General features: G+C 52.7%; 1 protein-coding gene across 2 annotated transcripts in view; it reads right to left on the bottom strand.

Annotated features, from left to right (window-relative positions):
* The window catches only part of CRISPLD2 (cysteine rich secretory protein LCCL domain containing 2), a 117,973-nt gene that overhangs the window by 74,820 nt on the left and 15,713 nt on the right, over positions 1-27,440 (bottom strand). For both annotated transcript variants that reach the window (XM_032284588.1, XM_032284586.1), the window contains exons 2-6: positions 22,205-22,518; positions 14,185-14,303; positions 10,057-10,189; positions 8,863-8,978; positions 4,257-4,357 (exon numbers count right to left, since the gene is read on the bottom strand). In XM_032284588.1, coding sequence (XP_032140479.1) covers positions 4,257-4,357; positions 8,863-8,978; positions 10,057-10,189; positions 14,185-14,303; positions 22,205-22,444 — 709 coding nt within the window. In that variant the 5' untranslated portion in view covers positions 22,445-22,518. The remainder of the gene's footprint in view (positions 1-4,256; positions 4,358-8,862; positions 8,979-10,056; positions 10,190-14,184; positions 14,304-22,204; positions 22,519-27,440) is intronic.

The following is a 27,440-nucleotide window of genomic DNA, read 5'->3' as shown; positions in this document are numbered from 1 at the left end:
ATGTAAAGCAGGCAGAAAACTGTGAAGAGGCAGGACTGGCTTAGCCTCCCAGCCTACACCTCTCTCCCGTGCTGGATGCCTCCTGTCCTCGAATATCGAACTCCAAGCTCTTCAGCTTTGCGACCTGGACTGGCTTCCTTGCTCCTTGGCTTGCAGACAGCTATTGCGGAACCTTGTCACTGAGTGAGTTTAAACTCCTTAATAAACTCCCTTTTATCTATGTATCTATCCTATTCTGTTCCTCTTGAGAACCCTGGCTAATACAGATTTTGGTGCCAGGAGTAGTCCTAGAGGAACAGAATATTAAAGATGGAGTTCTTTCATTGGTTTTAGGGTTTCTGGAATTGGCTGCTTAATATGATTAGACCCCAAAATGCTAAGGACCCTACTGCTAATAGTATGGAGAGTCATACAAAATAAATGTATTTGACACTCCTGATTCAGTGCTCATGAGAGGCAAGGAGTTTAGTGACTCTATACCTGAGACCTTTGACCATATATGGAGAACCAAGGAACATAATGAAGCTGGTTAGTTGCTCCTCGGTTCAGTGGACAAAGTGATGAAAGAAAATGATGAAGGGATCCTAACTCCCGGCTTCAGAAGCAGATACTGAGCCTCAAATCTGCCAAGATCGTCCCGAGTAAGTCTTATCTCCTGTAGAGGAAGAGCTGAAATTGTGGGAAAACAAACAGGTTCTTCTCAAGCAAGCGGTTGGCCTGCAGCCAAGGTGGATGCACAGCCTCGCCAGGTGTCTACTATTAATGTGAGGGCCCGACTGGAAAAGAATGGGAGCCTGCAACTTAGAATGGGGACATGTGGGAGGACCCTGTTGAAGCTGGGGACACTGAGCTTGTACCTGCTGACAAACCTTTTTTTGCCGGAAGAAACAACCCCCAGCCCCAGTAGTGGCAACATCCCCTCCCTGACACAGGCCGCCATCAGCGTTTCCATGTTTGTCTGAGGGGATAAACCCTGCACTGCCTGAGGCAACAGTGATGGCCTCCCCTGAGGCTGAGGCCCGGCAAGATAACGTTGATTCTGCTCAGGGGCCACCCCCAACATCCATGTTTGTTTCTAGACCTGTAAGTAAAGTCCTGGTGGGCACCTAGAGGTGAGGTTCAGAGGGGGACATGTGAGGAGGTGTGCTACACTCGAAAATGACAGCTTGAGTTTTCTAATGTACATAAGCAGAACTCTGGAGAACAGGCATGGGAATGGATATTAAGGGTAGGGGACAATGGCGGAAGGAACACAGAGTTGGATCAGGCTGAATGTATTGATTTGGGCACTAAACAGGGACTCTGCATTTAATGCTGCAGCTAAGAGAGTCACAAAAGGTTCCTCACTTTTTTTATTTGCTTTATTTGCTGGATAGCTGAAATGTGGATTAAAAGGTGAACCACTGTGAGCAAACGAAGTGCCTGATCTCCCTTGGTTTACGGTAGAGGAAGGGAATCAAAGGCTTAGGGAGATTGGGATGGTGGAGTGGACGAGTCACTTTGGGCCTATGCATCCCAGCGGGGAGAGTCCAGAATATATACTCCTGATTAATGGCTTATGAAACAGATTTGTAAAGGCAGCACCTGCATCTGTGAAGAGCCCTGTAGTTGCTCTTCTCTGTATGTCAGATCTAACGGTGGGAACCGCAGTCACTCAACTACAAAATTTAAATACAATGGTGGGAATAATTGAATCCCAAGGTGGTAAGGGCCAAGTGGCAGCACTCAATTGTCAACGGCAAGGGGGGTATAGCTACCATAATGGACAGCAGACGCAAAGCAGCAGTCAGAATAGTTTAACTCGTGTAGAGTTGTGGCATTGGCTAATTAATTGTGGTGCTCCTAGAAGTGAAATGCATAGGAAGCCTACTGCATTCCCACTTAATTTACATAAGCAGAAAACTTCTAGGTCCAGTGGACCAAAGACTAATTTGAATTATTAAAACAAAGAATCATGGCCTATCAAGTTCCAGACTTGAGCCAGTTTACAGACCCAAAACCCCTTGAATGAAGGGGAGGCTGGGTCCCCTTGAGGAAGGACCCCACTATGCTACCAAAAATTTATGCTGTTAATCTTTCTCCCATCCTCCCCCAAGGAGACCTCTGCCTTTCATCGGGGTGTCTGTGCACTCAGGAAAGGGAAATGATCAGATATTTTGGGGACTATTGGACACTGGCTCTGAGCTGATATTGGTTCCAGGGGACCCGAAATGTCATTGTGGTCCTCTAGTTAAAGTAAGGGCTTACGGAGGTTAGTAATTAATGGAGTTTTTGTTCAGGTCTCACTTACAGTGGGTCCCTGGACTCACCCTGTGGTCATTTCCCCAGTGCCAGGATGCATAATTGGCATAGACATACTTAGCAGCTGGCAGAAGGCCCACATGGGCTCCCTGACTGGTGAGGTGAGGGCCATTATGGTGGGAAAGGCCAAACAGAAGCCATTAGAGCTGCCTCTCCCCAGAAAAATTGTAAATCCAAAACACTATCACATCGCTGGAGGGATTGCACAGATTAGTGCCACCATCAAGGACGTGAAAGACACAGGGGTGACGATTCCCACCACAACCCCATTCAGCTCTCCCATTTGGCCCGAGCAGAAGACAGATGGATCTTGGAGAATGACAGTGGATGGTCATAAGCTTAACCAAGTGGTGACTCCGGTTGCAGCTGCTGTACAACATGGGGTTTCATTACTTGAGCAAATTAACCCCTCTCCTGGCACCTGGTATGCAGCCACTGACTTGGCAAATGCCTTTTTCTCCATTCCTGTCCATGAGGCCCACCAGACGCATCTGCCTTCAGCTGCAAGGCCAGCAATACACCTTTACTGTGCTACCTCAGGGGTATGTCAGCCCTCTGGCTTTGTGTCATAATCTGATTCAGAGAGAACCTGACAGCGTTCACTTCTGCAAGATATCACACTGGTCCACTGCACGGCTGACATTATGCTGATTGGATCCAGTGAGCAAGAAGTAGCAAACACGCTGGACTTACTGGTGAGCCATCTGCGTGCCAGAGGATGGGAAATAAATTTGACTGAAATTCAGGAAACTTCTACCTTGATAAAATTTCTAGGGTTCCAGTGGCATGAGGGCTGTCAAGATACTCCTTCTAAGGTGAAGCTAAGTTACTGCACTCTGCCTGCTACAATCAAGAAAGAGGCACGACGCCTAGTGGGCCTATTTGGATTTTGGAGGCAACACATTCCTCATCTGGGTATGTTACTCTGGCTCATTTATCGAGTGACCCAAAAGGCTGCAGTTCTGAGTGGGGTCCAGGGCAGGACAAGGCTCTGCAACAGGCCCAGGCTGCTGTGTGAGCTGCTCTGACACTTCGGCCATAGGACCCAGCAGACCCAATGGTGCCTGAGGTGTCAGCGGCAGGCAGGGATGCTGTGTGGACCCTTTGGCAGCCGCCACAGGAAAATCACAGCAGGGCCTCTGGGATTTTAGAGCAAGGCCCTGCCGTCTTCTGCCGATAACGACTCTCCTTTTGAGAGACAGCGCTTGGCCTATTACTGGGCTTTGGTGGAAACTGAATGTTTGGCTATGGGTCGTCAAGTGACCGTGCCACCTGAACTGCCTATCACAAACTGAGTGCTTTGTGGCCCATCCAGCCAGAAAGCTTGGGCACACAGTAAATATTACAATTCTTATTATTACTATTTTGAGACAGAGTTTCCCTCTTGTTGCCCAGGCTGGAGGGCAATGGCATGATCTCAGCTCACTGCAACTTCTGCCTCAGCCCCCTGAGTAGCTGGGATTACAAGCATATGCTACCATGCCCGGCTAATTTTTTTTTTGTATTTTTAGTAGAGACAGGGTTTCATCATATTGGTCAGGCTGGTCTTGAACTCCCGACCTCAGGTGATCCACCTGCCTTGGCCTCCCAAAGTACTGGTATTACAGACGTGAGCCACTGCGCCTGGCCCCCAGCCTATTTGATATAAAACTATGAACGCTAACAAGGGTGAGCAGTGCGTCTGCGTTTAATGCCGTGTGCAGCATCCGCAGAGCCAGGCACAGGAGATGCCCAAGAGAAGCCACGTCTTGGAGTCGTGGGGCTTTCCAGGGGCCTGGAATAAGCCCAGACCCTCGAGGTGAGGCTCAGCTCATCACGGAGCCGAGAGGAATGTGCTGACAGTGTCTTGTAAGGCAGGGTAGGGCTGACTTTGACTTCTTTAATTCCCTAACGCTGTTGCATGACTCAGACTGAGGACAAATTCTTCGTGAAAGTGTTGGGAGTAAGTTTCCTACCTCGGTAACACAAGTTGTTCCTGCAGCCGCCGCCGTAGCTGGGCGGGCACTCAGAGCAGGGCCGGCCATTCTTATAGGGAGCTTCTCCAATCCAGTTCCCCCTGAGGACAGACCAAAAACAACCATCAGAGGGACCCACCACGTGAGGCCCTGGTCCTCTTCCAAGGCTGGCTTGAGTCCCTGACAGGTCAGGGAGGAAGATGCGTGCTGTGTGAAGCGGCAAACGTGGCTGTCCCAGCCCCTCCTGTGCACAGAGAGTCTAGAGAATTCCAGAATCCCAGCGATGCTGCAGAAGCGAGCTACAAGATGCCCTTCCACCCAGTCCCTTTGCCCTGGCTGGCTGTAAGCCCCCAGACACCCCCACGACCCCACTTCCACCAACACTCCTCTAAACGCTGTCAGGGTCCCCAGATCCCAACACCTTAGCACTGAAAAGCTGCCAGGACCCCCTTTTAAGGCATTTTTCAAATGTGTAAAGCCAGCCTGTGCCAGAGACGGCTTGCGCCTCCCCAGTTCTTACCGCACGCCATCCCTGGTCTGTGTTTCTCACCCCATCTCCCCAGCACCCCAGGAGGGAAGAGCTGGAGTTCAATACTTTCGCAGAGAAGGAAACCAAGGCACAGTGAGGTTAAGTGACTTGTTCCAGGCCACAGAGCAAGTGCGTGGCGGGCCTGGGATTCCAGCCCAGGCTGTTGGGCTCAGAGCCTTATTTAGGCTGAGTCAAAGGTCTCTCTTGGGTCACAATTGCTCCCTGCCTCCCTCTGGAGTTCCCAGGGGCAGGAAAACTGGAGGCTGCACCATAGGTTTTCTCCAGGGGCCAGGTAGTAGTGACGGTCAGAATCCCCAGTCCCTTCCTGCAGCTCCTGGGCTGTGAAGAGCGGGCTCCCCGGGTTGGGCCCCAGGCTGCCAGCGTGTGCCCTCAGCCAGCCTCCTCCAGCCCCAGCCCCAGGCTCAGTCTCCTTCTCTGTAAAATAGGGATGAGGCAGCAGGGGTGCTGTGAGACGGTGGGAGTGACCTTGGGAAGCCCTTGGTCACCTGGCTCATGGGGAAGAAATCCACAAGCTTGTGGGGGAAATGCTCTGATGCTTTCCAGGGAAGACGGGGAGGGGCTCTGCCAGCATCGGCCAAAGACAATCGGCAGGAAACACATTGGGTCTGACAGGATCCATCCTTACAGAATGGCCTAGAACCTCCCGTGGCCCCAGAAGCAGCCTGGCCTCACCAAGGGTCCTGTGTGCCGTGTGGTGCGGCAGGCCAGGGCTGGGCACTCTCTGATGCTGACGTGCACATGGCCTCTCCCACGCTCCCACATTCCGGAGGCAGAACGACCGTGTCCGTGCCATGCCACGAGGCATCCCCGCTCAGACACCCTCTGCTCAAATCCCCAGAGGACTTCGGGATGACCCCCCGACAAGGACCGCCACCAAAGGACCGAGAGGGCTCAGAGCCCGTCCCGTGTCTGGGTGGAGCCCAGCCGGTTTCTTCAATGACCGTGGCCCTGTCGTGGGTACATCCCACTGCTGCTGCCAGGCTTCCCCGTGAGTCTAGGGTTCTCTATTTCCTCAGACAAAGCACACCACCGACACTCCCAGCTCAATCCTTCATCCTCAGGGTTGGCATTGACGGAAGGCCGGCTGGGCAACAGGCCCTGCAGATGAACGGTATTCTTAATTATTGAGACGGAGTCCTGCTCTGTCACCCAGGCTGGAGGGCAGTGGTGTGATCACAGCTCACTGCAGCCTCAACCTCCTGGGCTCAAGCAATCCTTCCACCTCAGCCTCCCAAGGAGCGGGGAATACACGCATGCACCACCACACCCAGCTAACTTCTTCTATTTTTTGTAGAGATGGGGTTTTGCCAGTTGCCAAGGCTGGTCTTGAGCTCCTGGGCTCAAGCGATTCCCTCGCCTCAGCCAAAGGAGGCTGGGATTCCAGGCATGAGCCACCTCGATGGCCAGTCTCCTTAATTTTTGAATAGCACCATGAAGTACCTACTCTGCTTCCCTCACACACAAAGCCCTCTAGGTACACACCCACTCCACCCTTGTCTGGCTGGGCATCCCCCTCAAGGGATCTGAGCCCCCACCACACCCACTGCCACCCTCCCAGCCACCCTCCCCACCCTGGTGTGTGGGACAGTGTCCTGCACAGCCCAGGGGCTCAGACCCTCTTTCTAAGAAAGAGGCCGTGGACAGCACGCAGTGACACACAGCGGTCAAAAGGAAAGAACCGGTGACCACCCAACCCCGCAGGAAACCTCACAGATGTGATGTTGAGCAAAAGACCATTTGGGGGCACAGGGAGTGTGCTGTGTGGCCCCCATCATGTGAGGTCCACACTCCACACCACAGACCCATGGGGAAGACGCGGGAATGGTGGTCACTTTGCGGGGCACGAGGAGCCTCTGGGGCGTGGGAAACACTGTCCATCTCCATCTGGATGGTCGCTACACAGGTAGAGGGCCACTGCCATGGACTGAGTGCATCTGTCTCCCGAAATCCCAGGGTCAAAGCCTGAACCCCTGGGTGACTGTACTTGGAGATGGGGCCTTGAGGAAATTAGCTAAAGTTAAATGAAGTCAACAGGTGAAGGCCTGATCCAATAGGACAGGCATCCTCATGTCTCACCACCATGCAAGAAGGCGGCCATTGCTGAGACAGGAAGAGCCCCGACCGGAGCCCGACACTGCCACACCTTGATCTGGGGGACTTCCGGCCTCCAGAATGGTAGAGATAAAGTTCTGATGTGTAAGCTGCCAAGGCTGTGGCATCTGTTGTTGCAGCCCCAAAGACTAATGCATTGTGAGAACGTGTCAGGCTGTATACTTAGGGTGAGTATATGGCCAGGCACGATGGCTCACGCTTATAATCCAGGCACTTTGGGAGGCCAAGGCAGGCAGATCACAAGGTCAGGAGTTTGAGACCAGCCTGGCCAACACAGTGAAACCCCATCTCTACTAAAAAATAGAAGAATTAGCTGGGCGTGGTGGCAGATGCCTGTAATCCCAGCTGCTTGGGAGGCTGAGGCAGCAGAATCACTTGAACCCTGGAGGCGGAGGTTGCAGTGAGCCGAGATCACATCACTGCACTCCAGCCTGGGCAACAGAGGAAACTTCAGCTCAGGAAAAAAAAAAAAAAAAGATGAGTATATTTTACCACATGCAGGTTATTCCTTTATTTTGAAAAGCAGTCTCGTTCTGCTGTCCAGGCTGGAGTGCAGTGCTGCGATCTCAGCTCAGGGCAATCTCCTCCTCCAGGGCTCAAGCGATTCTCTGGCCTCAGGCTCCCCAGTAGCTGGGACTACAGGCCCACGCCACCATACCCAGCTAATTTTTGTATTTTGTAGAGACGGGGTTTCATCATGTTGGCCACCATGGTCTCGATCTCCTGACCTGGTGATCTGCCTGCCTCAGCCTCCTAAAGTGCTGTGATTACAGGTGTGAGCCACTGCACCTGGCCACTTATTACTCTTTTTAAGGAAGCAGGGGGTGGCTACAGAAGGAAAGAATTTCATTTCTGATAGGACCATGTAGTGTCTATTTTTTATACAGAGTCAAGTCAAATGATTTCATTTCCACCTGCTGCTGGACTGGGAATTGCACCACCTTGGACCAGCCTGCTGCTCTTGCCTGGGGCCTGCGTCTCTCCTGGGCAATGACATACCCTCAGCTTATCCATGTGGGCTGCCCAGCGGCCCTGCCACTGCAAACGTGCCAGATGGTTTTGGGAGACCTTCTATTTTTCCTCCCAACCTCAGCGATTCCCCCTTCATCCCACCTTTTCACAACTGCTTCTGACCCAAAACAAATAAATGAGGTCACTCCCTTTTCATTCAGTCACTAAGCAAACATGCCCGGGGCCCACTCTGAGCAGGACACAGGGGAGAACAGTGGTGGCCAGCAGTGGCAAGCGCAAACCTCAGGCCGTGAGCAGGGGGAACGGCTCTCCAAGAATCAGCACATATTTGTCCCATGAGCAAATGAGTCAGGACTGGATACCACATTGATGATGTGAGCGTGCTGTAGGCAGAGGAGGCTGCGTGCCGACCCTCTTCGGGGAAACAGAGAAGCAAGGCTACGTGGGAACGTGTGTTTTCTAGGGTGCTGTCTACTGCATGTTTTCAGAGAAAAATAATCACACAGCCAGGGCAGGCCATGCCGGCTGTGCAGCCAGCAGCTATTCACGCTTCTGACTCTGTTCAGCTGGTCCCAGAGGATGTCTTGAAAAGCCAGTTGGGGCAGTCTTGTTCCCCCTCACCTATGATTGGTCTAATTCTGGCCAACATAAGTAGAAAGTGTGTCCGTGTGTGGAAGACCTAAGGAGAGAGGCTTTTTACCATCCTTCCCTCTGCTTGGGGAGATGTGATGTTGGTGCTCTGCAGCCATCTTGGGACCATAAGGAGAGAATGGCACGACAGGAAGATGAAAAGGACCTGAGTCCTTGTTGTCTCTGCTGAGCTATTAAGCTAACTCAGATGCACCGAAGTCCAGACTCCTTGTTATGTGAGATAATAAAGACTCTGCTGCATAAGCCGGTTTTAAGTGGGTGCTCCAGGGCAAGCAAACACATCTGAACTCCCACCCATACAAACACGTCAACTTGTCTTACTTGGGAGCATAATTGCAGACGAGGTACACCGCATTCTCCCAAACGTCTCCCCAGACTGTCATCCTCCGGCAGGTGTTCACAGCACAGCCAATCCTGTTGGTGGTGGCCCAAACTATCTGAAAAGATGACATCTGTTTGTCACAGCTCAAGGGACAAGGCACAAAAGGGTGACGCAATCCAGCTGGATGTATAAGGTGCTAGCACTGAAGTGGTTTGCGGTAGAGAGTTGGGGAGGCAGATATTAGTCCCTAGCTCACTGAAGATACATGGATTTTCTCAAAAAGCAAGCAAGTGGGCCAGGAGCAGTGGTTTACGCCTGTAATCCCAGCACTTTGGGAGGCTGAGGCGGGTGGATCACGAGGTCAGGAGTTCAAGACCAGCCAGACCAACATGGTGAGGTCAGAACTATTTTTATTAGAAACCTCTTCTCTACTAAAAATACAAAAATTAGCTGGGCGTGGTGGCACATGCCTGTGATCCCAGCTACTCAGGAGGCTGAGGCAGGAGAATCGCTTGAACCTGGGAGGTGGAGATTGCAGTAAGCCAAGATTGCGCCACTGCACTCCAGCCTGGGTGACAGAGCGAGACTCCATTTCAAAAAAAAAAAAAAAAAAAAAAAAAAAAAAAAAGAAAGCAAAAAAATCATCACACAATGAAAATGCCCCAGCAGTGTCAAATTGCCCTAAAACTTTCCTTGGTTGAGTGCAGCAGCTCACACCTGTAATCCCAGCTCTCGGGGAAGCTGGAGGAGGAGGATCGCAGGAGTTGGAGACCAGCCTGGAAAACATAGCCAGACCCACCTCTACAGAAACTACAAAAATTATCTGGGCCCGGTAGTGCACACCTGCAGTCCCAGGTACTCAGGAGGCTGAGGTGGGAGGACTGCTTGCCCAGGAGTTTGGTGCTGCACTGAGCTAAGATCATGCCATGGCACTCCAGACCAGGTGGCATCAAGACCCTGTCTCCAAGCCAAAAAAAAAAAAAAAAAAGAGTTTGTAGTGCTCACTCTGTTTCTGGCCTTGCCAGTGACAAACAGCTTATTCCAGCAGCTGTAGCTGGCACAGAACTGAATTTTTAAATGTTAAGGCAACAACAGCACAGAGGTTTTACAGATTCGGTCAGTCCCGCAGGGGCAGGGGGTAAACGACTGCGATTAGGGTGCAGGGCTGGGGTCGCGGCCAGTCCCCAAGGTACCTGTGTGTAGTGCGTGCACATGGGCCCCGAGCACCTCTCCGGACACCAGGGGTTGCACTCGCTCGGGTAGGGGTAGGTGTAGTCCTTCACCTCGTCATACCAGGACTGCACGTGGAAGCCGGGAGAGCGATACCTGCAGAGCAGAAACAGCCACGTCCCAGCCCCTCCCGCCACCTGCCAATGGAGGCCGCAGCAGCCACGGGCGGGTAGGAGGGAGGGAGGGCGAGGCGGGGGAACAGCCCCCAATTCCAGCAGCAGCCACGGGCCGATAGGAGGGAGGGAGGCCAAGGCAAGGGAACAGCCCCTAATTCCAGCAGCACCTGGTACAGGTGCTTAAAACCATTATCAGTGACGAGCTCACCTGGGGTCTCTATTAGGCTCCCCAGGTGGCCCACATACCACCTGCATGTGCAGGAAACTCTTAACCTGGCTAGCAATGAGTCCTTTTTCTTGTCAATTAGGTGTTTGTTTTCAGGTACATTGGAGAAAGAATACCCAGCCCATGAGCCCATATTTCACAGATATTATTGCCCAGGACAAAACCTGGTTAAGACGTGAGTTCATTTGAGGCTGAACATGGTAGCTCATGCCTGTAATCCCAGCATGTTGGGAGGCTGAGGCAAGCAATCACCTGAGGTCCGGAGTTCGAGACCAGCCTGGCTGACGTGGCAAAACCCCGTCTCTACTAAAAAAAATTTTTAAAAATTATCTGGCTGTGGTAGTGCATACCTGCAATCCCAGCTACATGGGAGGCTGAGGCAGGAGAATCACTTGAATCTGGGAGGCGGAGGTTGCAGTGAGCTGAGATCGCACCACTGCACTCCACCCTGGGCGACAGAGCAAGACCCTGTCTGGAAAAAAAAAAAAAAAAAAGGTGCCAACCTTGGCAGCTGAGGCTGAAGCAAAGGGGTGGTGGGCATGAAGCGATGACCTCACGGAGGACGTCCAGGGGCAGGTGCAGCTGGTGGCTGCCCAGGAGCTGTCAACAGTGCCTGAGATTCTCCTTGACAGGGAGGAGCCCAGGGTGGTGCTCCAGCTGATAAAATCTTAAGAAGTTTCTGGCTGAGCGCAGTGGCTCACGCCTGTAATCCTGGCATGTTGGAAGGCCGAGGCAGGTGGATCACTTGAGGTCAGAAGTTCGAGACCAGCCTAGCCAACATAGTGAAACCCCGTCTCTACTAAAAATGCAAAAATTAGCCAGGCACGGTGGCACATGCCTGTAATCCCAGCTACTTGAGTGGCTGAGGCAGAAAATTGCTTGAACCCGGGAGGCAGAGGTTGCAGTGAACTGAAGCTGAGATCATGCCACTGCACTCCAGCCTGGGCGACAGAGGGAGACTCCATCTCAAAAAAAAAAAAAAAAAAAAAAAAGAAAAAAGATAGTTTCTTAGGCTGGGCACAGAGGCTATCCCTGTAATCCCAGCACTTTGAGAGGCTGTGGTAAGTGGATCACTTGAGACCAAGAGTTCGAGACCAGCCTGGCGAACATGGCAAAACCCAGTCTCTACAAAAAACACAGAATTAGCTGGGCGTGGTGGTGTGCACCTGTGATCCCAGCTACTCGGGAGGCTGAGGCAGGAGAATCACTTGAACCTGGAAGGCAGGTGTTGCTATAAGCCAGGATGGCACTATTGCACTCCGCCCTGCACAACAGAGCAAGCCTCCATCTCAAAAAAAAAAAAAAAGTTCCTTAAAGTGTTTGCACACCTGACTGCAAAGCTCTGTGCACTTGGAGGCTTCTCTTGAATGAGCTTTTGGCTTTGTGTGTGGGTTTCTGGGTCCCCCAGCAGCTGAGGAAAGCAGCTGACCATGACGACACTGAAACCTGAGGCTGGATGCTCCTCTTCGCGGGGCGACAGGGACCCCTTTGCCCTGTCCTCCGAGGCTGGATTTGTTTCCAGCCTTCACTCTTTCCTGCTACAGGGGGTGTCCTCTCCGTGGTTTAGTTAATATTTTTCTCTACACAGCCTTTAAATACACTCATGTCTTTTTTGCGGGGAGAGGCTGGGATTACAGGTGTGAGCCACCGCGCCCGGCCTTTCTTTTTTTTTAAACTAGGGAAACAACGAAACTGGGTGCAAGTCCAGTCACACTGTTACCAGCAAGTATAAACAAAGTGGTTTCAATGAAGAGAAAACGCTCTCAGGGGAAATGACCATTTTAAGGGCTGTGTGGTGAGGGAGGCAGTTAGAGGTCTTGTAACAATTACTGTCTGGAAGCTGACAGGTGGCAGCGGTCAGCAGTCAGCGGCCAGCGGCGTGCCCTGGGGCCATTTGCGGAAAGACGTGCACACAGGGAGGAGGCAGGAGCAGAAGGCTGCTGGCCTCTCATCCGCTTTCCCGCAGGCTCGAGGTCACACAGACTCAAGGCTGGCGCTGGCATGGCTGTGGGGAAAGGAACCCACAGCTGCCCCAGGGCTCTTTTGCAAAGCAAGTTAGCAAAATTCCTTAAGAAGGGGGAAGTCTCTGTGCCCTTTGGCCCATCAATCCCGCTTCTCAGGAGTAATCCTAATGAAACCATTCAAGTGAGGCAAAATGAAAAGCAAAAACCAAAAATGAATCTGCAAGAGCCGTCGTGTCAACTGTGGTCTGTCCGCAGAGGGACCATTCGGGCATTTGCAGGGCGACACTCGTGACCACTGTATCCTTGAAAATGTCCCGATATTGTATGAAAAGGAGAAAAGAAGAAAGAGATTTCAAAGCGATCCAGGCCACAGTCGCAATGCTGTAAAACTATGTCGGCGCCCAGCCAAGTGCCACAAAGGAGCCCAGAAACATGCAAAGAGCCGAACCAGCTGGTGGAATACAGGCCTCCTCGCTTTGGACGCTTTCCTTTCATGTTATTGTAAGATGGTTTTTATAAAAGCTAACTTCAGCAGAGAAAAACCATGGTGCGGACCTGCCTCTGTGCAGTCGCAGCTGATCTGCCGTGACACCTGCTCGGTTTGTCCTGGAAACGCACGGATGCAGAGGAAGGTGTGGTTGCCTGTGGCCAGATGACACCCAGGCTAGGAAATCCCTCTGTGCGAAGTGAAAGCAAACCCTCACCTACATTTTAAGAGGCTGACGCCCAGTGCAACTTTTCAAGAATTAGGACAAAACGGATGTTGGTCCACGTCCTGGATGGGTCTGAGGATGTGCATTCTGGCCTTGGGCATGGCACACTCACTGGTCTTATGTGGACATTAGTTGTTGCCCTAGGCGTGGTCAAAAGACATTTTTCCACTTACCCCAATGAGACCAGCCCTCAGCCCCCAGGAGGGACTTCCGGCCTCTTGGGGAGCACAGATACGTGGTCCAGGTTACTTTGGGGAAGGCCAGTCGGCTGCATTTAACAGACAACCATCAATGCCTCCTACCGGAGACAAAACACTGCTAGACAAAGCAGCCTTGGGGGTCTGGAGAAGTTAATGAGTCTCCTGATGGCTGGATGACATGGGAAAGGCAAACGGCATCAGGCCAACAGGGTGGAACGAACCCGGCTCAGCCTGAAACCATGTGCAGAGCCAGACAGAAATGGCCCACCACGAACACAGCAGCTCACCCCACAGGAACAGGGGACTCAAGAACCCAGCACAGCAGATGGAATGGAAAACCCAAACTACAGGCCGGGCATGGTAGCCCATGCCTGTCATCCCCGCACTGGAGGAGGCCGAGGGGGGTGGATCACTTGAGGCCAAGAGTTCGACACCACCCTGGACAACATGATGAAACTCTGTCTATACCAAAAAAATAAGAAAAGTAGCCACGCGTGCTGGCACATGCCTACAGTCGTGGCTACTGGGGAGCTGAGGCTTGACAATCTCTTGAACCTGGGAGGTGGAGGTTGCAGTGAGCCACTGCACTCCATGCTGGGTGACAGAATCAGACCCTGTCTCAAAGAAAGAAAGAAAGAAAACCCAAACCATACACTTTAATCAATCCTCAGTGTCTGGGGTCAGCCAACCAAGCTTGAATACATTTTGTCAGTTACTCAGGAGTGTTCCTGGGTGCTGAGCCTCAGTTTGCCCAAATATCGATGGGATGGATGGTGTCTTTGCAGGCTAAACTTGACAATGGGCACAAGTGCTGAGCCTGGCACATGGCAATGGGGACCTTCAGCAGCTGCAGGGGAGCTTCTGGCTCTTACCTGCCCCAGTGGGCGGCCAGGTTCTGCCCGATGGACACCAGGAGACTGGTGGGCCCGTGCTCCCAGATGCACTGGCTGGCCCATGCTGTCGCTGACTTCTCCAGCTCATCGTCCCAGGTCTGCAGGAGGAGGAGAAACAGGCACCAGGAGGCAAGGATGAGGGAGAGGCGTAAGAAACATAAATGCAGCAACACCCCAGCCTGGGCCCCCACTGAGCCCACAGCCAGTGCTCTGCGGCTGTATCTCCGGCTTCCTGAATCAGCCAGGGGGGCGTGGCAGGCCAGAGGTGCCAGCTCCAAGCCCATCCTCAGGCCTCCTGTTGGGCCTCTAACTTGCCAGAGGTCCTGGGCAGGTGCCTTCTCTCTGGGCCTCAGTGTCTGTGAAACAGGAGTGGCCCTGCTGAGTGACCTCTGAAGGCTAATGTGGTGCGCTGTGTGGAAGAAAAGGGGGAGGTCAGCAGCCATCTCTAGGGACGGTCTTGGCCTGGGAGCCCATCCTGATGACCACGGCTTCCTCTCCTTACACATGTTCCATGCACACCAGGCCTTGGGCTTTACCCCAATCTTTTCATTACATCCTAACAGGGGGCCTCTTATCCTAACAGCAGACCTTTCTTATCCCCATCTCACAGGCAAGCAAATCAAGGCTTGGAAAAGCAACGCCAATTTCCCTGGGTCCCACAGCCAGCCGGCTGCAGAACCAGGACTTGAACCCAGGTCTTCAGGACCCTGGAGCCGGAGCTGTCTCCATGTATGCAGTTGTGTGTGGCCCACACAGGTAATAAGCTGATGCTATTCCTAGACCAAGGGCTGGAAATGAGAAGTTATCCGTGGGGTGCTGGATCGGTGCTCTGCATGCAGGTCCTGGAATGGCTGTGTGCGCCTAGGCATGCGGTTGCCCTCTCTGAGCCTCACTGTCCTCATCTGTAATGTGGGCATGTCCACAGCCCTCACTGTGCGCAGTCATGGGGACGGGAAACCTAGGAGGGGATGCCCAGCCCAGGGCCTGGCTGCAGTCAGGGAGGCTTTATCCACATCAGCCGCACTCAGGCCTGCAGGGAAAAGCAGCTGACATCCCTTGCAGGGGATTTTAGACTCTCACTGGCCACCTGCGGGGCCACACAGCAAGAGGGGCCCTGAGATGAATGGGTGCCACTTTCCAGTCGGAAGATAGAAAGTACCTGAGATGGACCGGGCGCAGTGGCTCGTGCCCGTCATCCCAGCACTTTGGGAGGCCAAGGCGGGCAGATCACTTGAGGTCAGGAGTTGGAGACCAGCCTGGCCAACGTGGTGAAACCCATCTCTACTAAAAATAAAAAAATTAGCTAGGCCTGCACAAAATGAGACTCGAAAGAAAGAAAGAAAGGCCGGGCGCGGTGGCTCAAGCCTGTAATCCCAGCACTTTGGGAGGCCGAGGCGGGTGGATCACAAGGTCAAGAGATCGAGACCATCCTGGTCAGCATGGTGAAACCCCGTCTCTACTAAAAATACAAAAAACATCAGCTGGGCATGGTGGTGCGTGCCTGTAATCCCAGCTACTCAGGAGGCTGAGGCAGGAGAATTGCCTGAACCCAGGAGGCGGAGGTTGCGGTGAGCCGAGATCGCGCCATTGCACTCCAGCCAGGGTAACAAGAGCGAAACTCCGTCTCAAAAAAAAAAAAAAAAAAAAAAGAAAAGAGGGAAGGAAGGGGGGGAGGGAGGGAGGGGGGGAGGGAGGGAAAAGAGAGAGAGAGAGAAAAGGCAGTGCCAGAGGCGGACGGCAGGGCTGGCCGCAGTGTGAACTTAATACCACAGAACTTCACCCTTCAAAATGGTTAAAATGGTCAATTTTATAGTTCGTATATTTTACCACAATAAAAACAAATTGACAAGTGATGTCTTCAGCTTGCCCAGCCCTGCTTACCTCCCAGCACGGCCCATCCTGAATCAGCAGGGCCTGGGCAGGGGTCTGGGCAGGGGTCTGGGTAGAGACTCTGAAGACAGGCTCTGCAGCCTAACCTCCTCAGGAACACACGCGACTCCTGGGGACAGAACCCCATGAACAGAGCACGCGTGTCCTTTCTCCCTTGCAGGGAACAGACACCAGACAGCCCCCAGTCCCAGCCGGCAGCTGACGCTTTGCTTCCTCCCTGGAGTCCTCCCGACGGATGCTCCCCCTCTGAGCAGACAGAGGCTGGCCTCCCTCCCTCTGCACACCCAGCCCCAGGCACACAGCAGATGCTTGTGGAAGACGGTCCCGCCTTAGCCCTGGGAGCCCCCGGCAGGAAGTAACTGCCCAACACAACGGCACCCACGCTTCCCTCTCTCCCCCTGTCCCACCAAGACTCCTCAACCGCCAAGGGACAACAAACCTTGAGTATCAGAGAGGTGAAGTAACCTGCCTGAGGTCACACAGCCAGGAAGGCTTTGACAACCCCCTCTTGTCTGGCTACAAAGGGGGCTCTTCCTGCTTTGCATACTGTAACCAAGTGGCAGACCCACCCCACTAAAATAATAAGTAACTGAAATATGCTAACGCAATATGCTAAATAACAGTGTTCACGTTTGCTCGGAACTGATCACACATCACCTCGTCACCCCCTCCAGACAGCCCTGTGAGGGGGTTTCTTGTTCCCATCGTGCAGGTGAGAACATAGACAGGCTAAGCAATCTGCCCGAAGTCACACAGCTGGCCAGGGACAGAGCTGGAGGAGGCAGGCTGGCCCCAGAGCCTGTCCACTCATGTCAGAACAGGCTGCTCAACTCTTTGGGGTTTTAGAATCCACCTTTTAGTGCTGAGGCTGTTTGGAAGGGCTGTGGCGTGAAGCCACAGCGGGCAGGGTTTAGCAGGACGCCACGTTTCCGAGACGCTCTCTCAAATCTGCATTGCCATCTGGGTGTGAACAAGAGCAGCGGGGCAAGGCAGCACAGGGCTGAAGGCGATGGGCAGAGTGGCGGGGCTTCTGCCTTCCCTTCCTTTCAGCCCCCTGCTCTGAGGCAGCCTCAGTAACATCCATGAAGGCTCAGCCTCCCCAGAAGGCCAGCCTTTTAGACCAAAGGACCCAGTCCCCAACTCCGATCCTGAAACATCACCAAGTCAGCAAATAGGAAAACATGAAAGGCCCCCTATGGCTGCCAGGCAGCCTGACTTTCCCTGCTGCAAAGAAGCTCCTTTCACTGGTGCTAAGTCTGGTGTGAAAGCAGAGGACCGCACAGTTCAGGGAGAAAAAGACCCGCACGAACCCAGCCTGCTCCAGACCAGGAGGCAGGAAGCATCTGGGATCCTGGGGGTGGCAGCTCAGTCAAGCTCCAGTCCCAGATGCCGACAACCTCTCCAGAGAGGCGTGGGGCCTCCTTGCCCCACAAGGACCAAGGCCAAGCCACCAGGGTTGTGCAGATGGGACATTCGATGGGTCTCAATGTTCCTGCGGCCCCTTTCCTTTCATTTCTCATAAAGCAACTCTTCCAACAGAATTTTCCAACAAGCCCCCTCTGCCCTTAGAAACTGGGGGCGAAAAAGTAAAACTAACATTGGGCACTGTGGCTCATGCCTGTAATCCCAGCACTTTGGGAGGCTGAGGTGGCTGGATCATTTGAGGTCAGGAGTTCGAGAGCAGCCTGGCAAACATGGTGAAACTGTGCCTCTACTAAAACTACAAAAATTAGCCAGGTGTGGTGGTGGGTGCCTGTAAACCCCGCTACTCAGGAGTATGAGGCAGGAGAATCGCTTGAACCTGGGAGGTGGAGATTGCAGTGAGCCGAGATTGCGCCATTGCACTCCAGCCTGGGTGACAGAGTAAGACTATTGAAAGAAAAAGAAAGAAAGCCAGGAAGGAAAGATGGGAGGGAGGAAGGGAGGGAGGAAGGAAGGGAGGGTGGTAGGGAGGGAGGAAGGAAGGAGGAAGGAAGGGAGGGAGGTAGGGAGGGTGGGAGGAAGGGAGGGAGGAAGGAAGGAGAAAGGAAAGCAGGGAGGTAGGGAGGGTGGGAGGAAGGGAGGGAGGAAGGGAGGAGGAAGGAAGGCAGGGAGGTAGGGAGGGTAGGAGGAAGGGAGGGAGGAAGGAGGGAGGAAGGAGGGAGGAAGGAAGGGAGGGAGGGTGGGAGGAAGGAAGGAGGAAGGAAGGCAGGGAGGCAGGGAGGACTTAGAAGAGGAAGGGAGCCTGTTCAGGCGAAAGGAGACAGGAGGGAGAGCCGGCGGCTCTGCGGGAAGGCTTGCAGGTCTTCCAGCCTCTGCTCCACCCCTTCAGAAGCCGCGCTCAGGCTGGGCTGCTGCTCCCAGGAGCCTTTCACACACTGCCTCCAGAGTTTGGAGAAAGAGAGAAAGCCCAAAGAGAAAGCCAGTGTTGCCCAGACCCATGGACAACGCCTCCCAGGTCTTTGGAGGGGCTCTTGTTCTTCGCTCCCCATCTCCCACCCAAGTCCTGCCCCATCACCCCTCACCTGCCCATCACCTGCCTGTCAGAGCCACCTCCCAGCAGCCTCGCTGCCTCCCACTGGGCCCCGCAATCCTCTCCCCTGCACAGGAGACGTCTTCACCGCTGCCTGAGCTCACGCCTGGAATCCCAGCACTTTGGGAGGCCAAGGTATGTAGATCACGTGAGATCAGGAGTTAAAGACCAGCCTGGCCAACATGGCAAACGCTGTCTCTACTAAAAACACAAAAATTAGCCAGGCGTGGTGGTAGGCGCCTATAATCCCAGACCCTTGGGAGGCTGAGGCAGGAGAATTGCTTGAACCCAGGGGGCAGGGGTTGCCCTGAACCAAGATCTTCACTTCACTCCAGCCTGGGTGAAAGAGCGAAACCACATCTCAAAAATAAAAATAAAAAAAGAAGTGCTTCACAGTCATAAATGTATCCTCCCCTGCAAAAAACCCTGTTTCTTCTTTTTTTTTTTCATTTTCACCATTTCAGCACCAAAACCCTATTCCTCATAGACTAAAAGGCAGGCTCCTCACCTAACCTCAAAGCCCTGTGTGCTTTGCCCCTGCCTGCCTCTCTGACCTCTTCCAATGACGTCACTCCCTCAGAAATGAGCCATGGCCCTGCTGGCTTTTTGAGAGCTCCTCTGAGACCCCAAGCTTTTCTCCCCTTAAGGAAAGAGACTCACAAGGCAGTGGTGGCTTTCACACCTTCTGTTCCCTCTGCCCAGAACACCCTTCCCTGCATGCTTGCTCACGCACTCTCATCCTTCAGGTCTTAACCGAGACGGTTCCTCCGCAGAGCGGGCCACCCTCCCCCTCCAGCTCAGTCTGGTTTCTCCCACACCTGACATTCTTTCTTCTAGCTCCCGTATTTCTTCATCGGACTCTGCACAACTCGTAACCATGCCTCCTCCCGGAATCCAGGACAGTGCCTGGCACATCGAAGGTGCTCCACAAATACTTCCCGGCTACACTAGTCTGGAAGTGCAGTGTGGACGGAGACCTCATCTGCTTGGTCCACCTCTCACGATTGCTGGGCACACGAGAGGCACTCAAAAATGCATAGAATTCACCAGTTGATTAAATCCCAGGTGTGTGGAAGGCAGAGAAGCAGAGCCGGGAGGCCAGCCTGCCTCCTACCCACATATTCAATAAATATGTATAGGCCGGGCATGGAGACTCATGCCTGTAATCCCAGACCTTTGGGAGGCCGAGGTGGGAGGATCACTTGAGATCAGGAGTTCGTGACCTGCCTGGCCAACATGGTGAAACCGCATCTCTACTAAAAATACAAAAAATTAGCTGGGTGTGGTGGTGGGCACCTGTAATCCCAGCTACTCAAAAGGCTGAGTCAGAAGAATCACATGAACCTGGGAGCTCGAGGTTGCAGTGAGCCAAGATGGCACCACTGCCCTCCAGCCAGGGCAAGAGAGAGAGACTCTGTCTCAAAAACAAACAAACAAAAACAATAAATACGTATTAACATCTACCACGTGCAGGCTGTGGGGACAGGCGGGGCGGCTTTGAATCACAGCCTCAGCATCGGTAGCCACGTGGTTTGTGCGAATCTCTCCGAGCCCCAGCTTTCTCCTCCACAAATTCACGCTAATACTTTCTGTTTTCCAGGATTACTGTCAGGATTAAAGAGGACACAGTGCACGCGGCACATAATAGCCACTCGACACTCATGCCATGACCCTCTGTGGCAGCTTTGTTGGGGAGACAGGGGTCATCACCCGGGCCAGCTCAGCCTGTGACAAAGGAACGTGACCACAGCTTTAAAGATGCAGATGAGACTGCATCATGTCTACCAGAGCAGTCACAGCAGGGACCGTGGATGCATTCCAAAGACAGGACAATGTCTGTACCCCAAAGTGGCAAAGAGTCAGACTCTGGGATTATAGACATGTGCCACCATGCCTGGCTAATTTTGTATTTTTAGTAGAGATGGGGTTTCTCCATGTTGGTCAGGCTGGTCTCGAACTCCCAACCTCAGGTGATCCACCCGCCTCGGTCTCTCAAAGTGCTGGGATTACAATTGTGCCTGGTCTGTTTTTTGAGACAGGATCCTGCTGTGTCACCCAGGCTGGAGTGCAGTGGCACAGACTCAGCTCACTGTAGCCTCAACCTCCTGGGCTCAAGCGACCCTCCTTCCTCAGCTCCCACCCCCCAGTACCTGGAACTACAGGTGTGTACCACCGCGACCAGCTAACTTTTGGATTTTTTTTTTTTTTTTTTTTTGAGACAGAGTCTCACTCTGTCACCAGGCACCGGGCTGGAGTTCAGTGACAAAATCTTGGCTCACTGCAACCGCCACCTCCCGGGTTCAGGCAATTCTCCTGCCTCAGCCTCCTGAGTAACTGGGACTACAGGCGCATGCCACCACGCCCAGCTAATTTTTGTATTTTTAGTAGAGATGGGGTTTCACCATGTTGGTCAGGATGGTCTCGATCTTTTGACCTCATGATCCACCCGCCTCAGCCTCCCAAAGTGATGGGATTACAGGCTTGAGCCACCGCGCCCGGTCACTTTTGTATTTTTTGTGGAGACAGGGTTTTGCCACGTTACCCAGGCTGGAACGTGAGTATGTTTAAAAAGCCATTCATAGCTGATGGATGAACAACGTGGAGGCTCCTGGTTGGTGGAGAAGGAGTGACCCTCAAAGACTGTGGTCCAGTTCCCCACCATTCTGGAAAACCGGCCAGGAAGGAACTTTCCACGCTGGAACTGGGGGACAAATGGCAGCATCCTCCAACCATACCTACAACACACATAACAAGCACCCAGGAGGGCTGACCTTGGCTGTCTTCTGTCAGCATTGGCTCCTTCCTGGTTAGCAAAGACTAGGGGTCAAGGGAGGCAGGGTTAGTCTGTGCTGGACCCTTCACAGCCTCAGCTCATCTCACTGTAACGGGAACCACGCGAGGAAGTACTCTCAAAAGGGACAGTGAGACTCACACTGGCTACGGAGGTCTCAAGGTCATGTAGCTAGCCTGTGCAGAGCCGAGATCCGCAGCAGCAAAGCCCGGCCCCAGGCTCCTCCCCACTCTGCCTCCGGGAGGGCTTCCAGGTAGGAAGAGCCAAGAGCTGAGTTACCAGTGGAGCTACCAAGAGTGGCATGAAGGCAGTGAGGCAGGCTTTGCTCGGGGAACCCACGTGTATTGTTTTGGCAGCACATCAAGAACACAGCCAGAGCCAGACATGGTGGCTTGTGCCAATCATCCTAGCACTTGGGAAGTCTGAGACAGGAGGATTGCTGGAGCCTAGCAGTTCAAGACCAGCCTGGGCAACAGAGCAAGACAAATCTCTACAAAATATTTAAAATCTAGCTGGGCACCATGGTGCATGCCTATGGTTGCAGCTACCAGGGAGGCTGAAGCAGGACCGCTGAACCCCGGAAGTCTGAGGTTTCAGGGCATGATGATTGCACCATTGCACTCCAGCCTCGGGGGCAGAGAGAGACCCTGTCTCAAAACAAACAAACAGAATAGAACAGAGTCGGGATGCTTGCCTGCCAGAGGAGACCCCAAACCAGCCATTGCACACTGGCTGGGGATCAGAGCAGGCTGGTAGCCCGGGCCCCACCCCTCGTGCCAGCCTCTGTGGCCGGAGCCAGCGCTCACCATGGACTCCATGTTGGAGGCGGGGGGCTGCACCTGGCCCCGAAGCTTGTTGTGAAGCATGAGGATCTCCTCCTTGTCCTCCCTCGGGATGGCCCTGCGGATCCGCGAGTGAGACTCGTTGTGCTGGTATTTGCTGAGCAGTTCCTCTAAGAGAGTGACGTTGGGCAACAGGTAGCCTTGGGATCCGCAGACCAGGAACAGCAGTCCCAAGGGGACGACACCGCCTAGGACACAGCTCATGGCTCCACTCCTGCGGCAACTATGGCACTGACAGGGCAGCCTGGGCTCCTGGGGCAGAGCTGGGCACTCGAACTCTGAAAGGAAGGAGAGGGTGGTGGGAGAAGTCGCGTTAGTAGGAGCCAGTCACAGCGTGGGCTGGAGCAGCGAACGCAGAACAAATGACACTCTCCATTTTGCAGATATGGAAACGGAGGCTCACAGAAGCTAAACAGCCAAGGTCCCACTGGCAGGAAGTAGTGGAGCTGGGATTTATGCCAAGGGTTTCCAGCGAGGCGAGCTGTCTGGATTCCAAACAGGACAACCCAGAACAGGTCCTCCCAGACTCAAGTTTCCCTTGAGAGAGTCCCTGTATTTTCTAAGTCTGAGTCGGCATCCCTTACTCATTCAGGACTCAGGTGAATCTCTGGCACAGATTAGCTTCTATCTCCTGCCCCAAGGGGACTGGTAACGTCATTTCCCATCACCAAAGGGTGGTCCGTGACCAACGTTGATAGCAAACTTCTAGTCCCTGTGTAATGAGACTTGGTTTACCAATGGTGATTGACAGACACATGGCTTCTTTTATCACGGCTCTCGCCCTGGGCCCACCCACACATCTGTCACACGCTAAGACACAGCTGCCCAGAACAGAGTCCAACCAAGGACTCAGAATTTTGTTCCATTAGAAAACACTTCGTAAGCACCTAAGCAGCCCGGTCGTTTATGTTATTCCCTGTGGGAAATAAAAAACTTTCTCTTCAAAGTTTCCTTTCTTGTTAAAGAGAAAATTTGCTAATAATTCTTTGTTAAGCCCTGTCCTATGCAGCTGTTAGACATGCCATGCTTACAGGCACATACTACATTCTATGTCCTTGTACTTTAACCAAGATATCTGTGCTGGATGTGCTCACAGGCATGTCCTAGCTCACAGTGTATGCCCCTTACCTGTTTAAAAAAGTTTGACGTTGTCAGCCAATCAGGTTCTAGTTTAAACTGCATAGTCTGGCTCCAGCCAATGGAAATCAAACACAGCAGTAAGGACAACCCCAAATGCATAAAGGATACATATGTCTGCTTTTCCTTTGTTCATTGTACTTTTGTGGCAAGATGGCTAGCAAGGGTACCCGTCCTGCAGTCCAGGAAGTAAAAATTGCTTTGCTAAGAGATCCTTTGTCTCAGTGCTAATTTTTCTTTATTTCCATGCACTCCGAGCATCTGTTTCCATGACAACCCATCCCCGTTTCATAGATAAGAAAGCTGTGGTTTAGTGTGGTGACATGACAAGCCCAGGCCCAGCATCCTGGTAAGCAGAGACACTGAGATTCGAAATGATGATTCCAAAGATCCAGAATGCTCCAGAAGCTACCTGGGCTCCTATATCCCTGAGGGCCAACTATCTCCCCTCCATTATAGGGACACAAACTGCAGACCTCCTCCTCCTGGCTTGCCATCTGAAAAATGTATGTTATTGGCCCAAGAAGACAAACAAGGGCTTGAACAAGTGTGTCCACTCACACCCTTCCTGTCTGCTTTACTCCCAGGGGAGGGTCAGGGCCACCCAGTCACCTCCATGCAGCGCCTTATTTTGTGCTGGACTCTGAGATGAGGTCTAGGGATGCGAAGATGAAGAGGACTCTGCCCCTGGCCTCAAGGAGCTCACAGTCAGGTCAGGGAGAGAAGAGGGAACCCGCAGCCCTCACACAGCAGGACAAAGCTGACTGTAAAGACAGGGCCAGGCCCTCAGGGGCCAGAGGAAGGGGCTCTGTCTGGAGGGGTAGGGTGGTGGCCATGCCTCAAGCTGACCTGTTGGAACTCCCCGGGGCTCAGTTCTTCAAATGGGAGTCTTCCCTGATCTTCACACCCATAGCACTGACCGGTGTTTACCCATCAAGTTGGCTGGGACAGTGCGTGCAAGGAGGGCGTCCTCGGGGGGAGACATAGATCAAGGCCCAGAGGGGATGGAGGCCAAGATGGGCATCCCAGGAAGCAGAAACGTTGGCACCAGGAGGCAGAGGCTGAGCCAAAGAGCTATGGGAATGGTGTGGTTCCCATTCCTGACCCCTGGAAACTCTCCAGGGTCCTGACTGAGGCTGTGCCCCAGACAAAAATAACCCCATGCAGACAGGAGAGGCTTGGCTTGCTTTGCAGTGGGCAGACAGGGCTGCCCTTCTCCGAAGCAGAGCCTGAGACCACGGGGGAGGACCTCTGCGTGCTCGCTCGTCCCCCTGGGAAGCAGACCAAGAATGCAGAACTTCTCAGGATCCCTGATCGCTCTCTCAGGTTAGTCACACTACCATATATGAGCATTCCCAGCTGCAGGCGGCCAGGCTCAAGGAAGAGATGCCAGAAGACTCTGACGCTGGGCTGAGGTTGACAGCGCGGTAATCAGCGTCACGGGGCGTCCCCCTGGTGTCTGCACGATGATCTGCTTGTTTTGCTCCACACTTAGGCCACGGGGGGAGAAGGGACTCCCAAAGGCACGAAGTATAAACTGCTGACGCAACTCTGCTGTGACCCCATGAGATGAAGACCCCGTTCTGGTCTAAATCACTGGTAGGCATCACTCAGATGGTTATCAGTAGGGGGACTGGTAAACACAGTGTGCCTAGAATGCAGGGCAGGAGTGCGTGGTGGAATATTACACAGCAGGTAAAAGGGAGGGTTCGGGCTGTGCGAGCATCGGCACAAAGAAATCTCAGCGTAGTGTTGAGTTTCAAAAGCAAGTTGTAGAGCATGATGCTACTGCTGCTATTTGTGCAAATTTAAAAACATGTAACTATTTTTTTTGTGTGTAGAATTCTAAAGTAATCAATACAGAGCACAGATCCATTTCAGGACGTTTAGCAAGTGACGGCTACACTGGGAAGGTGGCAGGGTACCAACAGCCAGGGGAAGGGTCATGTGGCTCCTCAGCACAGGGCAAAACTGCACAGCACATTATGATCCAGTGTGGAAACAGCGATGTAAAAACACAAACTCTTCTGGGGAAAGAGCCTCCAGATGTTACAGGTATCCACGTTTCCCACCTTCACTAGCAAAGGGACAAAAACTTTCATTCCCAAACCTCTCCCATTTGGGAGCTCGTTATGTGCCAGCCTCCAAGGAGCGGAGGTAAAAAGAGCAAGGGGGGCCCTGGGCGGGGGCCAGGGGCTGGAAGAGGAGAGACGTCGGGCAGGGGTAAAAGAACACGTGTAATTGCCACAGGAGGCAATTAGAGACACTGGCAGAGGCTGCTGATAGTGGCCAGGATGGAAATGGGGGCCCCACTCAAGAAACAGAAGAATCCAGAGGATCCTGTTCATTGGAAATGGAGGTAGGGGGTGAATGGACCCTTGTTGTGGCCTGGGACACAGAGGTGCAGGGTCTGAGAGCTGGGGCATGTGGGTGATGTTCCTGTGCGGACAGGGCGGGAAGAGGAGGGTGAGTCCTGATGAGGGAGAACAGCCCTGCCCCCGGGACCATTCGAAGGTCAGCAGATGTAAGAGGAGAAGGGCGATGTGGCGGGGGACAGACACATATGTATATGTGCAGATAAACATGTATGTGTGTTTGTGTACCTGTGTTTGTACATGTATACGGCGTGTATGTGTGTTTGTGTACCTGTGTTTGTACATGTATACGGCGTGTATGTGTGTTTGTGTACCTGTGTTTGTACATGTATACGGCGTGCATGTGTGTTTGTGTACCTGTGTTTGTACATGTATACGGCGTGCATGTGTTTGTGTACCTGTGTTTGTACATGTATACGGCGTGTATGTGTGTTTGTGTACCTGTGTTTGTACATGTATACGGCGTGTATGTGTGTTTGTGTACCTGTGTTTGTATATGTATACGGTGCGTATGTGTGTGTCATAAAACCAGGACTGAATTCAGAGAAAGTTCATGGTGGGGACTGGCTCTGAAGTAGAAGATGAGAAGCAGGGAAGAGAAAACGAGAGCCTTCATCTTTACCTTTAATATCTTATTTCAATGTTTTTCTTGAGACAGGGTCTTGCTCTGTCACCCAGGCTAGGGTACAGTGGCACAATCACAGCTCACTGCAGCCTCGACTTCCTGGGCTCAAGCGATCCTCCCACCTCCGCCTCCTGAGTAGCTGGGACTACAGGTGTGCGCCACCAGGCCCAGCTATTTTTCTGTTTATTTTTTGTAGAGATGGGGACTTCACCATGTTGCTGAGGCTGGTCTTAAACTCCTGGGCTCAAGCAGTCACCTAGCTCAGCTTTCCAGAAGGGCTGAGGTTACAGGCAGGGGCCACTGCGCCTGGTCCTTATTTCTGTTTTTTAAATCTCAAGCAAATATGGCAAGATGCTGACATCTGTTCATGTTAGGTGACGAGGCGGAGTTGCCAGGAAGTGTGAGACGGCAGCCATGGGAGGCGTCTTCAGGACCTCTGTGGTAGGCCTACGCTTTGCATTTGTCTATTTTCTATTTTTTTAAGTATTACAGGTTGAGTATCCGCCACCCAAAATGCTTGGGTCCAGAAGTGTTTCAGATTTTGGATTTTTCAGATTCTGGCATATTTGCAAGTTCATAATGAGATATCTTAGGGATAAGACCCAGTCCAAACACAAAATTTGATTGTTTGAGAAACACCTTATACACATAGCCTGAAGGTAATTTTATCCAACATGTCAAAATGATTCTGGGCACGGAATAAAGTTTTGCCTGTGTTTTGACTGCAACCCATCACATGAGGTCAGGTGTGGAATTTTCCACGTGGCTTCAGGGCAGTGCTCAAAAAGTTTTGGATTTTGAAGCATTTCGGATTTTGGATTTTCAGGTTAGGGAGGGCCAACCTGTGCTTAACAAAATAAAACAAAACGCCAAAGCATGAAAACAGGAGGAGACAAATGGTGTTTTCAAATGAGTCCTCTGGCATGTCCCCCTGAAACAGCATGAGCGATCCCGGGAGATCCACCTTCGTTCTGAATGTTAAAGGGACTTCCGTGGCTCAGAGGCTGGTCCTGCTCTAAGGATTCCAGAGAGAATGTATGAAGTCTCAGCTGGAGCTTGGGAG

This window comes from Sapajus apella, unplaced genomic scaffold (assembly GCF_009761245.1).
Source record: "Sapajus apella isolate SASKATOON/1434 unplaced genomic scaffold, GSC_monkey_1.0 scaffold15, whole genome shotgun sequence".
Lineage (NCBI taxonomy): Eukaryota > Metazoa > Chordata > Mammalia > Primates > Cebidae > Sapajus > Sapajus apella.
The sequence above is the reverse complement of the archived record's forward strand: the minus strand, read 5'-3'. Positions and strand labels throughout refer to the sequence as shown.